General features: G+C 45.9%; 2 protein-coding genes across 2 annotated transcripts; one reads left to right on the top strand and one right to left on the bottom strand.

The window, feature by feature from the left end:
• On the top strand, nucleotides 1–1817 carry c1ql3b (complement component 1, q subcomponent-like 3b). The gene is made up of 2 exons (XM_061839398.1): nucleotides 1–618; nucleotides 1638–1817. The coding sequence occupies exons 1-2, from the start codon at nucleotides 1–3 to the stop codon at nucleotides 1815–1817; spliced, it is 798 nt and encodes a 265-aa protein (XP_061695382.1).
• A 3327-nt stretch (nucleotides 1818–5144) lies between these two features.
• pter (phosphotriesterase related) lies at nucleotides 5145–11157 on the bottom strand. Its single transcript, XM_061839874.1, has 5 exons — nucleotides 11071–11157; nucleotides 10195–10640; nucleotides 8302–8567; nucleotides 7772–7912; nucleotides 5145–6165 (listed from the first exon to the last, which is right to left on the bottom strand). Exons 2-5 carry the CDS (start codon nucleotides 10624–10626, stop codon nucleotides 5955–5957), a joined length of 1050 nt encoding a protein of 349 aa, XP_061695858.1. The 5' UTR covers nucleotides 10627–10640; nucleotides 11071–11157; the 3' UTR covers nucleotides 5145–5954.
• Between the last annotated feature and the right edge of the window lie 1520 nt (nucleotides 11158–12677).

The raw sequence follows: 12677 nt of genomic DNA, 5'->3' as shown, positions 1-12677 counted from the left end.
ATGATCGCGACCGGCGTGTGCGGCGTGGCGCTGGTCCTGGTTCTGGTGGTGCTCATCCCGGCCATGGTCAACTCCGCCGGAACCCCCGCCCGCTACGAGATGCTCGGTGCCTGCCAAATGGTGTGCGACCCCCACGGGACCGCCGCCGCCACGGCGCCGGCGAAGGCGGCCGGTGAGCCGGTCAAAGACAACCGGCTGGTGCAGTCGCTGCCCACCTTCATCCAGGGTCCGCAAGGGGAGCCCGGACGCTCGGGGAGGACGGGTCCCAGGGGCCCCGCGGGCGAGCCCGGCCCGCCCGGACCCGTCGGCCCGCCCGGGGAGCGGGGGGCGCCCGGTCCTCCGGGTCCGCCGGGGGCCAGCGGACCCACGGGAGCCATCAGCGCGGCCACCTACAACACGGTGCCAAAGATCGCCTTCTATGCAGGACTCAAGAAGCAGCACGAGGGATACGAGGTGCTCAAGTTCGACGACGTGGTCACCAACCTGGGCAACCACTACGACCCCGCCACCGGGAAGTTCACCTGCTCCATACCGGGGATCTACTACTTCACGTACCACGTGCTGATGCGAGGCGGCGACGGCACCAGCATGTGGGCCGACCTGTGCAAGAACAACCAGGTGGGCCCGATCTTTCAAATGACACCGCCGTGCTTTTGCGGGTTGGGGTGGGGGTGGGGGTGGGGGTGGGGGGGCTCCGTTTGGACACTTTGACGCAGGCGTTCGCCTAAAACCATTTGCATAATTAAAGAGATGAAATACACCAGAGACGCGCTTACTACAAGCCCGCAAACTCCACCGAACCGTTCACGCTCTCGTGTTTCAATATTTGGGACGTGTACTGCGACCAATTAGAGCGTTTCCATGACACTATTGGCAAACTTGACACTCCACTCAAAGGCTTTATTAAGTACACTTGCGCAATCTCACGAGCTCCAATATCAGAGAATATTGTTGTAATTGTCATAAGTCACAATAACTTGGGTGCAATATAGAACTTGATGTCTAAATACGTACAATATCTTCAGTGAATACTGTATATTTATTCAGTGCTTTCCTGTGGGCAGTTGATGCCATGCTCGGCACTGCCAGGAGCAATACGGGGGTTCAGTGTCTTGCCCAAGGGCACGTCGACAGCCGGAGCCGGTCACCGGACGACCGGTCGTGGTTAAATTTACACCTGTCATACACAAAATAAACATGCACATTGTCCCAAAAATGAACAGTATCTCTAAAATAAATGAAAGATCTTGAAATATAATCACTATTATACTTAAGAATTCTGTAAGCATTTTTTTTTCATGTAAAATGTTATAAATGCCAAAAAAAAAGACATTCAGTTGGACGGCCACAATATTAAATATGTGTATTATAAGTAGCTACCATAAGTGAAGCTTGGAGCTCAAGATAGGAGTTGTACCTAATATTCTCCTCCTCCAAAATATTTGAAAAAGTTGATCCAATGCACTTCTACACCAGTGCAATAATCAATATTAATTATTTGATCAAATTTTAAGTATTTAAGATTAACTTTAGTTATGTGACCATTTATTTTAGTTCTCTTTTTTTTCCTTTTGCCCTGTCACCGGACAGCGCAGGTGTACCTAACAAACTGCCCTTGCCCCCCCCCCCCCAACCAGGTTCGAGCCAGCGCCATCGCGCAGGACGCCGACCAGAATTACGACTACGCAAGCAACAGCGTGGTGTTGCACCTGGAGCCCGGCGACGAGATCTACATCAAGCTGGACGGCGGCAAGGCGCACGGCGGCAACAACAACAAGTACAGCACCTTCTCGGGCTTCATGCTGTACGCCGACTGAAAAACAAACAACGCCCCCCCCCCCTCCCCCCCGCCCGCAACTCCCAAACAAAACCACACCGGGCATCTCGTGTTCCCTCCTTGCTCGCTTCCTCCCTCGCACGCTCCCATCACCCGTTGGATTAGTAGAGACGGTGTTTCGCGTTCGCCAAACGAGCCCGCCGAGGTCGTCGTGAAAGCGTCTTCGCAGGCGCGCGTAAAGCGAGAAGACGAGGATGTAACGTATTTGTTGACGTGTGGTCCGAATGGTGTCTAACTGGATGGACTGCCGAGCGACGCCACGTTGTAATATAGCTGCTGCCGTATAATATGACACGCCATACACAGTACATGTGCGTTAAACCTCATTCGTCACAATTTTCGCACTCTCGGGAACGTATTTGCAGGTGCACCGCACCCGCACCACCCGTGGATCCGTCTTAATCCCACTTGAGTTTATTTGGGCCTGTGTGAACAAGGCGGCCCGAATAAATCAAAGGGCGCAGTTCCGTCCTGTTGAGAAAGTTTTCTCGCGACAAAGCATTACATTTACGATCGGGAAAGCTCACGCGAAAACAAACAAACCAAAATTGAAAGAAATTATAATATGATCTTTCATTTTACTCACTGATATACTTAATCTGTTCAATTGGGCCTGTTTGGTTGAACGCTAAACTATGAAGTTGTTAAAAACGGCATACGCGTCAGTAAAATTACTTGAAAAGTTTATTTTCAAATCATTTCCATTATTTGTGAATCAAAAGAAAAAAAAACTCAACTATTTGCTGTTCTGTTCTCAAGCCAAGATGTCTACTATGAAAAGATTGCTGAGGCGCCATCTTGTGGTATCTTGTTTGAATGGCTAAAGAGATGAGATATCGGTTTCCACGCGTAATTAAGTAACGCAGGCACAGGCTTAATAGCAGCGTGCAATTCCGATGAAGTCGTTTACATCTTTCATGTACGGGCGACGCAGCTAACTGAATTTGAATCCCGAGTTCAATTTTGGCCTCTCGCAATGACAAAATCATTATGAGTGAAGACAAAGGAATAACGTGCGGCATGTGAAGTTAGCTTCCTGCTCCCCGTTCGAGAGTAGCGCAGCGAAAAGAACAAACAAAAAAAAATGCATAACTAAAAATTTATTAGTGACCGCAGAATATAAATTTCATCAGCGTCGAGCGCGGACAATGAGACAATCGTCGAAAGTGACAAAAACGCGTTATCGTCCCTAAAATCCATAAAATTGCAGCGACCGTTCTAATATCGTCGGTAGTTGATGTGGGCATAAGGAGAGGTGTCATTTCATTATCCAAGCCGCTTATCCTCACAGGAGCCGCGGGAAAGCTGGAGCCCGTCCCAGCTAGCTTCGGCCGAAAGGCGGACTACACGCTGAACTGGTCGCCAGTCAGTCACAGGGCAGATATCGACCACCATCACTGAGCGGGAATCGATCCCACGCTGTCCGCACCAAAGGGTGGCGTGTGTACCACGACCCCATCAGTGACTCTCGTAAGTAGAGATGTCCGCAAAATTTCAGGCGATGATCGATTGTCGCTTTGTGACGTTAAGCTACATTAAGCTTTTTTTGTCCCTTGCGAGCGTAAAGAGAAGTCTCCAGTGTTCGGTTGTGTTAGCGCAAACGCTATTTTGAAATCCAAACACTAGTACGTGTGCGGGCACCACAGAGTTCGGCCGAGCGCGACTGCGACGTGAAACAGAACCAAAGTCAATCAGTATTTGCTGTTGCTCAACACAAACAGATGAACAAGTGGTTGTGTTGAGGGTTTTTGGAACCGTCACCCCAAGTACACAAAAAAACTCCAAGAGTAGAAGCGCAAAGTCTTGCCGTTTCTTTCCTTGTCCTGTGCGCGCTCTCGCACTTTACGCATCAGTTGAGCTGGTAAAAATCGGTAGGATTTTGGTGGTATAATCCTTTAAGCAACAGATATTTGATTTGAGGCGGCATCGTGAGTCAGCTGGGAAAGCGTTGGCCTCACAGTTCTGACGACCCAGGTTTGATCCTGTCCCCGCCTGTGTGGAGTTTGCATGTTCTCCCGGTGCCTGCTTGCGTTTTCTCCGGGCACTCCGGTTTCCTCCCACATCCCAAAAACATTGTGAGTGCGGCTTTTTGTCTCGATGTGCCCTGCGATTGGCTGGCAACCAGTTCAGGGTGTACCCCGCCTCCTGCCCGTTGACAGCTGGGATAGGCTCCAGCACTCCCCGCGACCCCCGTGAGGATAAGCGGCAAAAGAAAAGGGATGGATGGATAGTAACTGACACCCACCCTCAAAAAGCTTGACATATCTCGACAGATGCCTCAAGATGGTGCCAAAGCACTACTTTTCTGTTAGACAACGTTCAGGCCTATGTATTAAAGCTCCTCCGCCAACTTCAACACAGTTCTTGCCACCAAAATGCCACAACAATGGCCGCCAAAACAGCTAATAGGTGAGTTTTTAGTGAGCGAAGGATCGTTTGAAAACTAAACAAAAAATCACAAAAACTGAAAAACAAAGATCGCCTTGAAGGGATTTTCCCGCTTTTTCATGCACATGCCAAAGCTTTGCGTTTACATTCTTGCGACCAATAAGAGAAGAGAGTGATGTCATGTGTGAAATCTTTTGGATGACTTAACGAAAAAAAAAAAACAATTAGAGCTTGAAGACAAAGCAAATCAAAGCAAACGTGCATCGTCAGTCTCAATCTGGTTTTGTCGGGAACCAAGATTGGATTTTTTAAGCAATCTGAAGTGACGCACGACCCCATGAAGCTGCCATCTTGAAATCAAAATGTGATTTTCCTCGTCCAAAATGACAGTTGGTCAAGCGCTTGGTGGGCACACGGCAGCAACATGTCCTTGACCCAGCGGTGACACACCATCGATCCACCCGCTGTCAACACCCCCCACCCCCTTCCTCCCTGATAGGGATATCATATATAATTTACCGTTTTAATCCTCCTGCAAGATTCATCAAAAGTTTGGCCCCGACCGCGGCGGCCATTGATCACGGCGTGAAGTCACCCTGCGAAGCCACCTGCCACCTCTCGTTCCCAGACGAGAGAGAGGAGAGCGCGTCCTTCATACCGGGCACTCGCGTCAGACGCGCCGCCGAGGGGCCGACTCGTCCGAAACCGCGGCGGCGGCTGGCCGGCCGGCTGGCGGGCGGGCGCGGCATACTGATGAGCGGCCCGGGTGCTTTCGCGACACGGGTCGGAAGGTGTTGGCGCGGCGCTCGCGCACGGCTCGATTCCGCTAAATGTATGTAACCGCGATATGAAATAAAGTCACGTCTCTGTGGACCACAGCTGTGCGATGAAATGATTCGGAAACGGAACATTTATGGAGATCAAATGCATTTTTTTATTTAATGGGAATTGAGCTGCAAAGAAGAGGTTTGCGAGTACCGGAGAAGTACAATCACACTTCATCGTCAAATGTGACTACAGATGGCCAAAAATAAGAGGCAAAAATCAGAGTTGAAGTTGACTGGAAAACTCACAGATAAAGCAAACAAAGGCGTGTTAGCAAAATGTAAAATGCCATAGATGTGCGAATGACCCAAGTGTTGGTACAAATTTATATGTAGAATAACAGATGACAAATGACTACTTTGTTCAACAGCTTAACTGCAGTGCCATTTTTAGGTTTAATCAAGACTGAATACATAATTATATTTCATATCCTTTATTGCCAATATGATTTAGAATCAATGAAACTACTATGAAGCTGAATTTCTATTTTTTTTTTTTTTTGCCATGCTGCTGCATTAACTGGTGTTTTTGTATCAATATCCCAAAAGTGGGTTTTTTTTGGGGGGGTGGGGTTCCAGGGGGGGGGGCATCACCTCCCTCTCTTGTTATTTCCAGCCAATCAATACAAAAAATAGCCCTTTGAATCCTAATGTTTCCATCTTATAAATCACCGTGGACTACTTAATTGTGTATTAATATTATGATGACACATTTCATCATGATTACGAGACAAAATTGCACCGCGTGATTGATTGAAGGCCGGAATGAATTCATTAAGCCGTCGACTCATCAATCCTGAGATGTTTAAAAAAAAAGAAAAGAAAACATAATTACGGCTTTCTTAATGCAAAAACAAAAAAAAAAAAACAGCATTACGGCTTTATTAAAGGAAAAAAATAAAACTTCATTTGAAGGTGAGCCAGCGTTTGGGGTTTTCCACCAGGATTTTGTCCACCTGCGCCCGCGAGATGCCCCGCCTGAGCATCTTGGGCACGATGTTGCGAAGGATGTGCGAGTAGCCGTGGCCGCCGTACTTGCTCAGGCGGTCCTTGGTGTGGATGTCGTGGGCGATCACGATCTTGTCCTCGTAGCCTTCGCGGACCAGCAAGGCCAACCTGAACGTAGAAGAGGAGGAGGAGGAGGAGGAAGGAGGAAGGAGGAAGGAGGAAGGACGCGGCAACACAAAAACAAAACAAAACAAAACGACGGAGCGCTTTAGTCCTTCGCGAGCGTCTCGGATCGGATATCATCCAAAATCGATAGCGCTTGGCCATTATTTCCACGGAAGGAGCTCTCAAAGGGATTATAATGCACAGTCTTTGTCATATATTTGCAAAAAATAAAAATAAAAAATAGGCCATCTTAGGGAATACAGCTTTGTACTTCAAAAGGGAAAGAAATCATACATTTCTCTAAAATAGAACGGAATGTTCTTCCCAGGAAAAAAAGATGTACAAGTTTGCGAAATCACAATCTTACAGACATTAATTTGTATCACAGGAGTTATCGTATATTTTTTTTGTTTGTCAACACTGTGATCTTCCAGCCTGTATACATTAAAACCAATATTTAAGTTTTGGGGGGAATAAAGTGAGACGTTTTTGTGGAAAAAAAATCCCACTCTTGCCAGGATATAGTTTTGTTTTTAAGTCATTTATTAGAGAAGTGGGGAAAAAAAGTAAATTATTAAAGTTAAGTTAGTAAAAAGTTACAATAAAATAAACTGTATAGAATGGGAAAAAAAAACAGATTCAAATGTTGCATAATTCCAAGATTAAAAATTTAAAAAGAATTTAAAATATTTCCACAAAAACGTCTCAAGAATCGAGTTGTATATCTTCAGGCGAAAGTCACACATATATATATCTCAATAATCATAAAGGAGTTTTCAAACGACCACTAATAATCCATCCATCCATTTTCTTCGCCGCTTATCCTCACGAGGGTGGCAGGGAGTGCTGGAGTCTATCCCAGCTGTCAACGGGCATGAGGCGGGGTACGCCCTGAACTGGTCGCCAGCCAATTGCAAGGCACATGCAGACAAACAGCCGCATTAACGATCACACCTACGGTCAATTTAGAGTGTCCAATTATTGTCGCATGTTTTGGGGATGTGGGAGGAAATCGGAGTACCCGGAGAAAACCCACGCAGGCATGGGGAGAACATGCAAACTCCACACAGGCGGGACTGGGATCAAACCCGGGTCCTCAGAACTGTGAGACCAACGCTTTCCAGCTGCTCCACCGTGCTGCCCCGCAATTTCCCGCCGAGAAGCCGTAACTTTTTTCACACGCGTTCAACCCTGCGGTTTATGCGGTGATGCGGTTAATTTGTGCATTTTTCAGACAGCCACAAGGGGGCACTAGAGCGTAAAAGGTAAGAATGAGACCGGCGGAATATATGTGAAGAGGAAGTGACTTTTACTGGCCCGGTTAGAGCTGCGCTAACGTTAGCGCTGTGCTAGTGTGTTGGTGCTGTGTTACTGGCGTGTCTCAATGCTATTTAACGGTAAGTTTTATTTTAACCGGCCCTGTTAGCGTTAGCGCCACGCTATCGTTAAACTTTTTCTGTGGCTTTTACACAGCTGCGGCATATGTGTGTACCAAATGGTATTTCCTTTACAAATGTACTCGGTGAGCCTTGTAACCAGGTGCGCTCTGTAGGCCTGGAATTACGCTAACGTATATTTAGCATGAAGTCCTGCGGTGTGCCGGACTCACGCGGCGACTCTCTGGCTGTCGCTGGGCATGTCGACGTCCAGCCTGAAGACGTAGTTGAGGATCTCCACCCCGAAGAGGTCGTACTCCATGTAAGTCCCCAGTTCGGCGAAGTCCAGCAGTTCGCCGTGCGTGAAGATGGTCCTGCGGTGCCACAACAAGACACCATATTGAAAAAAATAATAATCATTTTTTAAAAACGGTGGCAGGAGCCACTAACAAAAGAAAAATAAAATGTACCGTAATTTCCAGCCTACAACCTGCGACTTTTTTCACACGATTTCAACCCTGCGGTTTATGCGGTGATGCGGCTAATTTGTGCATTTTTTTCTAATGGCCACAAGGGGGCACTCGAGCGGAAAAGGTAAAAGTGAGACCGATGGAATATACTTGCCGAGGAAGTGACTTTTACCGGTCCGGCCCTGTTAGCGCTGCATTAGCGTGTTACCGCCGTGTCTCAGTGATGTTTTTACCCGGCTTTGTTAGCACGGCACTAGCATTAGCGCAGCACTACCTAAGCTCCAGCTCCTCACCTGTCCAGGTGCGACATCACCGTCTTGCCGATGTCGGCCCCCGCCTCCTGGAGGACGCGGACCACCTCGGCCGGCGCGGCGGCGTCGCGGCCGGGATGGATGATGACGGGGCAGCCCAGCTGGGCCTGAGCGTACGCCGTCGCCCGCAACACTTTACGCTCGCTGTCCGTGATGGGCCAGCTGGTGCCGATCTCGCCGATCACGCCGCAGCGGATACCCGTGCCGTCGGCGCCGTGCAGGACCTCGCCAACTATCACGTCCGTGAGCTGGTAAGGAAAGCGGGATTGATTCACGGCAGACACTAAACTATCGGGCAAAGCGCACGCGGCGTCCACTGACGATCCGGACAAAAATCGATCACCGGCGCTGGAACACAAACGAGGTGTGGCGAAGTCGGCGTGACAAACTTTGAGTTTTGTGGAACAAAGAAGGCCAAAACAATCCGGACCTTTCACGACAATTGCACCGGCCAAAATTAAGACTCATTCTGGAAACTAGAAGAAAATAACAATGATTTTTTTTTTTTAAAGTGCATAAAAATGAAAACAACATGAAAAACTTATTCTCCAATTAGGAATGCGATGGGAAAATGTCTTTATGGTGTTTCAGAACTCCTGCTTTCAAGCCAGTGCCACAATTTCTTTCTGAAGTAATGAGTGGGCCTTCCACGCAGAGGCATCCAGTCAGATGAAAAGGGCGGTCTTAGCCAAATATGGGCAAGGAAGGTACGAAACTAGGTCAACTAGAAGTAACTGTCAGAGGAGCATTTTCTGGTTAATTTTTTGTTTCTTAAATCAAATTGAAGTCCATGTAAGAGAATCATTCTACAGAGGCGTTAAGAGACAAAATTGGTGTATTTTCATGAACAGCAGTGCCTTCTCAAATTTGTATTTTTTGGGGGTATAGTTTGGCTAGTTTCAAGTTTCAAAATATTTTTGTGTCTGTTTCTATTTTGTTTTGTGCATCAGTTGGTAAAGCGTTGGCCTCACAGTTCTGAGGACCCTGGTTCGATCCCGTTCGATCGCCTGTGTGAAGTTTGCATGTTCTCCCCGTGCCTGTGTGGGTTTCCTCCAGGCATTCTGGTTTCCTCCCACATCCCAAAAACATGCGACATTAATTGGACACTCTAAATTGCCCATAGGTGTGATTGTGAGTGCAGCCGTTTGTCTCGATGTACCCTGCGATTAGCTGGCAACCAGTTCAGGGTGTACCCTGCCTCCTGCCCGTTGACAGCTGGGATAGGCTCCAGCACTCCCGCGACCCTTGTGAGGATAAGTGGCTAAGAAAAAAGATGTGATGGATGGCTGTGTTACATTTTGTATTTTTTGTTGTGTAGAGAAAGCTATTTGTTTGTATTTTTATCCTTTATTTTCATACATATTTCTTTTCATTTTCTGTATACTTGATTTTTTCCAAATACCATTTTTTTATATTGATTTTTAATTATTTTAAAGTATTTGTGATTTTTTTTTCTAATGCATTTTCAATTTTTTTAGATATATATTTTGGTCCAAATGGGTATTTTTTCCTGGAATTTCTGGTTTTACTAAGGTTTACATATTTTCTGTTTTTATATATTTTTGTAGGGTTTTTTCCCTTCTATGTTTTTGGATATTTTTTCTCCTAAATTTTTTTACATAACATTTTTTTCCATGTTTTTTTTTTTTGTGTATCTTTTGATGTGTGATACTGTAATACTTTTATATTCTAGTGTATTCTTATACTCAATATTTATTTACCCTCATTTTGGAGGATTTTTCCCCCTCCGTTTTGTATTTTTAAACCCAATATCTAAGGTCCCTACCACCACCACCCGATTATTTGTGTACTGTATACTTTTGTGGTGTAACTCAGTCAGTCGTATTTTCTTGTAAGTGCGTTTTGCACCGGCACCTTCTCCACACTCATCTTGCGAGTGTCGTCCGAGTGCGTGGCGTCCACGTAGAACCCGGCCCCCGCGACGATGTTGACCCCGGTGTCTTTGGCCAGGGTCCTGAGGGTGGGCAGGTCCCGGTCGATGCCCGTGGTGGTGTTCTCCACCACGCTGCCCCCGCCCGCCTTCCTGTAGGCCAGCAGCTCGTCTCGCACGGCCTCCGTCTCCTGGCACAGGAACAGGTTCTGGCGGCACATGTACGGGTTCTGCCTCAGCCAGTGCGCGTGGCGCGACTGGAAGGGGTCGTCGGCCATCGGGCGGCTCTCCGGCGGCGGGGGGACGTAGCAGCATTCGAAGGTCATGGTCAGGTGCTCGTGGGTCATGGTTGGGCCCAGCTGGTCCGGGTCCAGCGGACCCAGGACGCTCTGGACCTTCCCGCTCAGCTCGGTCATGACAGCTCGTCAAGCTGAACGGAGCGCATGCAAAACAAGAGTCTGTTAATGTTTGACAGCGGGGTGAGAGATAAATGACAGTTGGGCAGACAAGCTCAACAGAGCGCAAACCTTTGGACTCCAGAATACCAAAATGACTCCAACTCGTTTCGCAATTTAATTCCGACGACTTTCTCAAGGAAAGTGCGGGAAGTTAGTTTAGGGACGTGGGAAAGCCTACGATATTATTTTGAAATGACCGGATGCCCATAAGCGGGACCTTGACGACCTCGGTGGTGCTAACTTGACTTCCCCCCAACCCCCACCGATTGGCGTTCGCTGAGCAACGCGACAAATCGATTAAGTTCGTCCAAAAGTGCTCCGAAGGGCGCTGCCGTGACCGAAGTTCAACCCAAATTCAAGCTTGAAATGTGTTCCAAGCGTGGAAGGAAGAAAATTGCTGACCTTTAGCGTGCAACTCGAGTCTTGCCTCTGCTCGGACATAAAACCAGAAGTAGGTTGAAGTGGGGGAGGGGGAGGAGTCATCGCGAGATTTTACAAGCACTTCATTTTAACCCAACATTTTAATGAGGAGTCCATTTTCTCTCCCTTTCATGAGGTACACACTCAACTGGTCGCTTTCTACTGTATTTTGTGATATGTGTGCAGTATTATTTGTTTATTTTAAAATGTTTTCTGCATTTCAAATGAGATTATTTTAGTGTATTTTTTCTTTTTATCTAAATCATTTTCCTTTTTTTTAAATATTATTCTTTTACTTATGAAGAGAGAAAAAATATTTAGTGACCATAGAGTCTTGCATGCAAGTTTATTTTCTCTACTTTTCTTGACCATTTTATCTATTTTTTTGCATTCATCATACTGACTATAATATAATATTGTGTGTTTCCAGATGATAAAAATACTTTTTTTTAGTACTGTATGAGTGTAATAGTCAAACATCTTCTGGAAACAAACATTATTATTTATTTAAAAATGTATTCTGCATTTCAAATGTTATGATTTTACTGTATATATATTTTTTACTTTTAGTTTTATTTTATTTAAAATATTTTCCTTTTTTATATAATTATTTTACTTATGAAGAGAGAAAAAATATTTAGTTACTCACCATAGATTCTTGCATGCAAGTTTATTTTCTCCACTTTTCTTCACTACTTTATCTCTTTATTTTTTTGATATTCATCATACTTACTATCATATAATATTGTGTGTTTAGTGATGAGGAAAATACTTTTTTTTTGGCACTATATGAGTGAAATAGACAAACAGCTTCCGGAAACAAGCTCTTATTATTAATTTAAAAATGTTTTCTGCATTTCAAATTTGATTATTACACTGTATATATATTTTTTACTTTTAGTTTTATTTAAAATATTTTGCCTGCTTTATTTTATATCATGCTTTTAGTTATGAAGAGAGAAAAAATATTTAGTTACTCACCATAGATTCTTGCATGGAAGTTTATTTTCTCCACTTTTCTTCACTACTTTATCTCTTTATTTTTTTGATATTCATCATACTTACTATCATATAATATTGTGTGTTTAGGGATGAGAAAAAGGCTTTTTTTTTTTTTTTGTAGTACTGTACAAGTGTAACAGACAAACAGCTTCCGGAAACAAGCCGTTTGTTCTTCTGGCTGGGTGTCTGACATCGGATGCTCTGGAGCCTCCTGCCTGATGTTGATGATGACAATGACGATGGCAGGTATTCATCACTGTATCGGCGCGATACCCGCTGCCGTGATGATGATGAGCCGAATAGAAAAAGACCATCTTGTGAGGAATTAGTCACGCCCCCCCCCCACTAATGCGGTCGGTCATCTGCTCGGCTAATTAGCCGAGCGCAATGGCGACCGATCACGGGGTCGACCCCGTGACCCAATGCTCACGTCTCAATCTCGTCACCGCGCTCACTGAGTTTGGACATTTTTTTTTTTTTTTTAAATAATACTGCAAATAGCAAAGCGACATATAGAACAGGCAGAGAGGCCCGCTGTCAGACGGGCGTCGTGTTACTCATGCGCTACGGCGCCGGTCGGGGGCTGC

The sequence above is a fragment of the Syngnathoides biaculeatus genome, chromosome 13 (assembly GCF_019802595.1).
Source record: "Syngnathoides biaculeatus isolate LvHL_M chromosome 13, ASM1980259v1, whole genome shotgun sequence".
Taxonomy (NCBI): Eukaryota; Metazoa; Chordata; class Actinopteri; order Syngnathiformes; family Syngnathidae; genus Syngnathoides; species Syngnathoides biaculeatus.
This window is presented reverse-complemented; position numbering and strand designations above follow the sequence as displayed.

Coding starts and splice junctions, on each gene's coding strand:
- c1ql3b (XM_061839398.1), top strand. CDS start 1: ATGATCGCGACCGGCGTGTGCGGCGTGGCGCTGGTCCTGGTTCTGGTG. Junction 619..1,637: donor ACCTGTGCAAGAACAACCAG/GTGGGCCCGATC, acceptor CCCCCCAACCAG/GTTCGAGCCAGCGCCATCGC.
- pter (XM_061839874.1), bottom strand. CDS start 10,626: ATGACCGAGCTGAGCGGGAAGGTCCAGAGCGTCCTGGGTCCGCTGGAC. Junction 8,568..10,194: donor GCAAGATGAGTGTGGAGAAG/GTGCCGGTGCAA, acceptor TTTCCTTACCAG/CTCACGGACGTGATAGTTGG. Junction 7,913..8,301: donor GTGATGTCGCACCTGGACAG/GTGAGGAGCTGG, acceptor GTGGCACCGCAG/GACCATCTTCACGCACGGCG.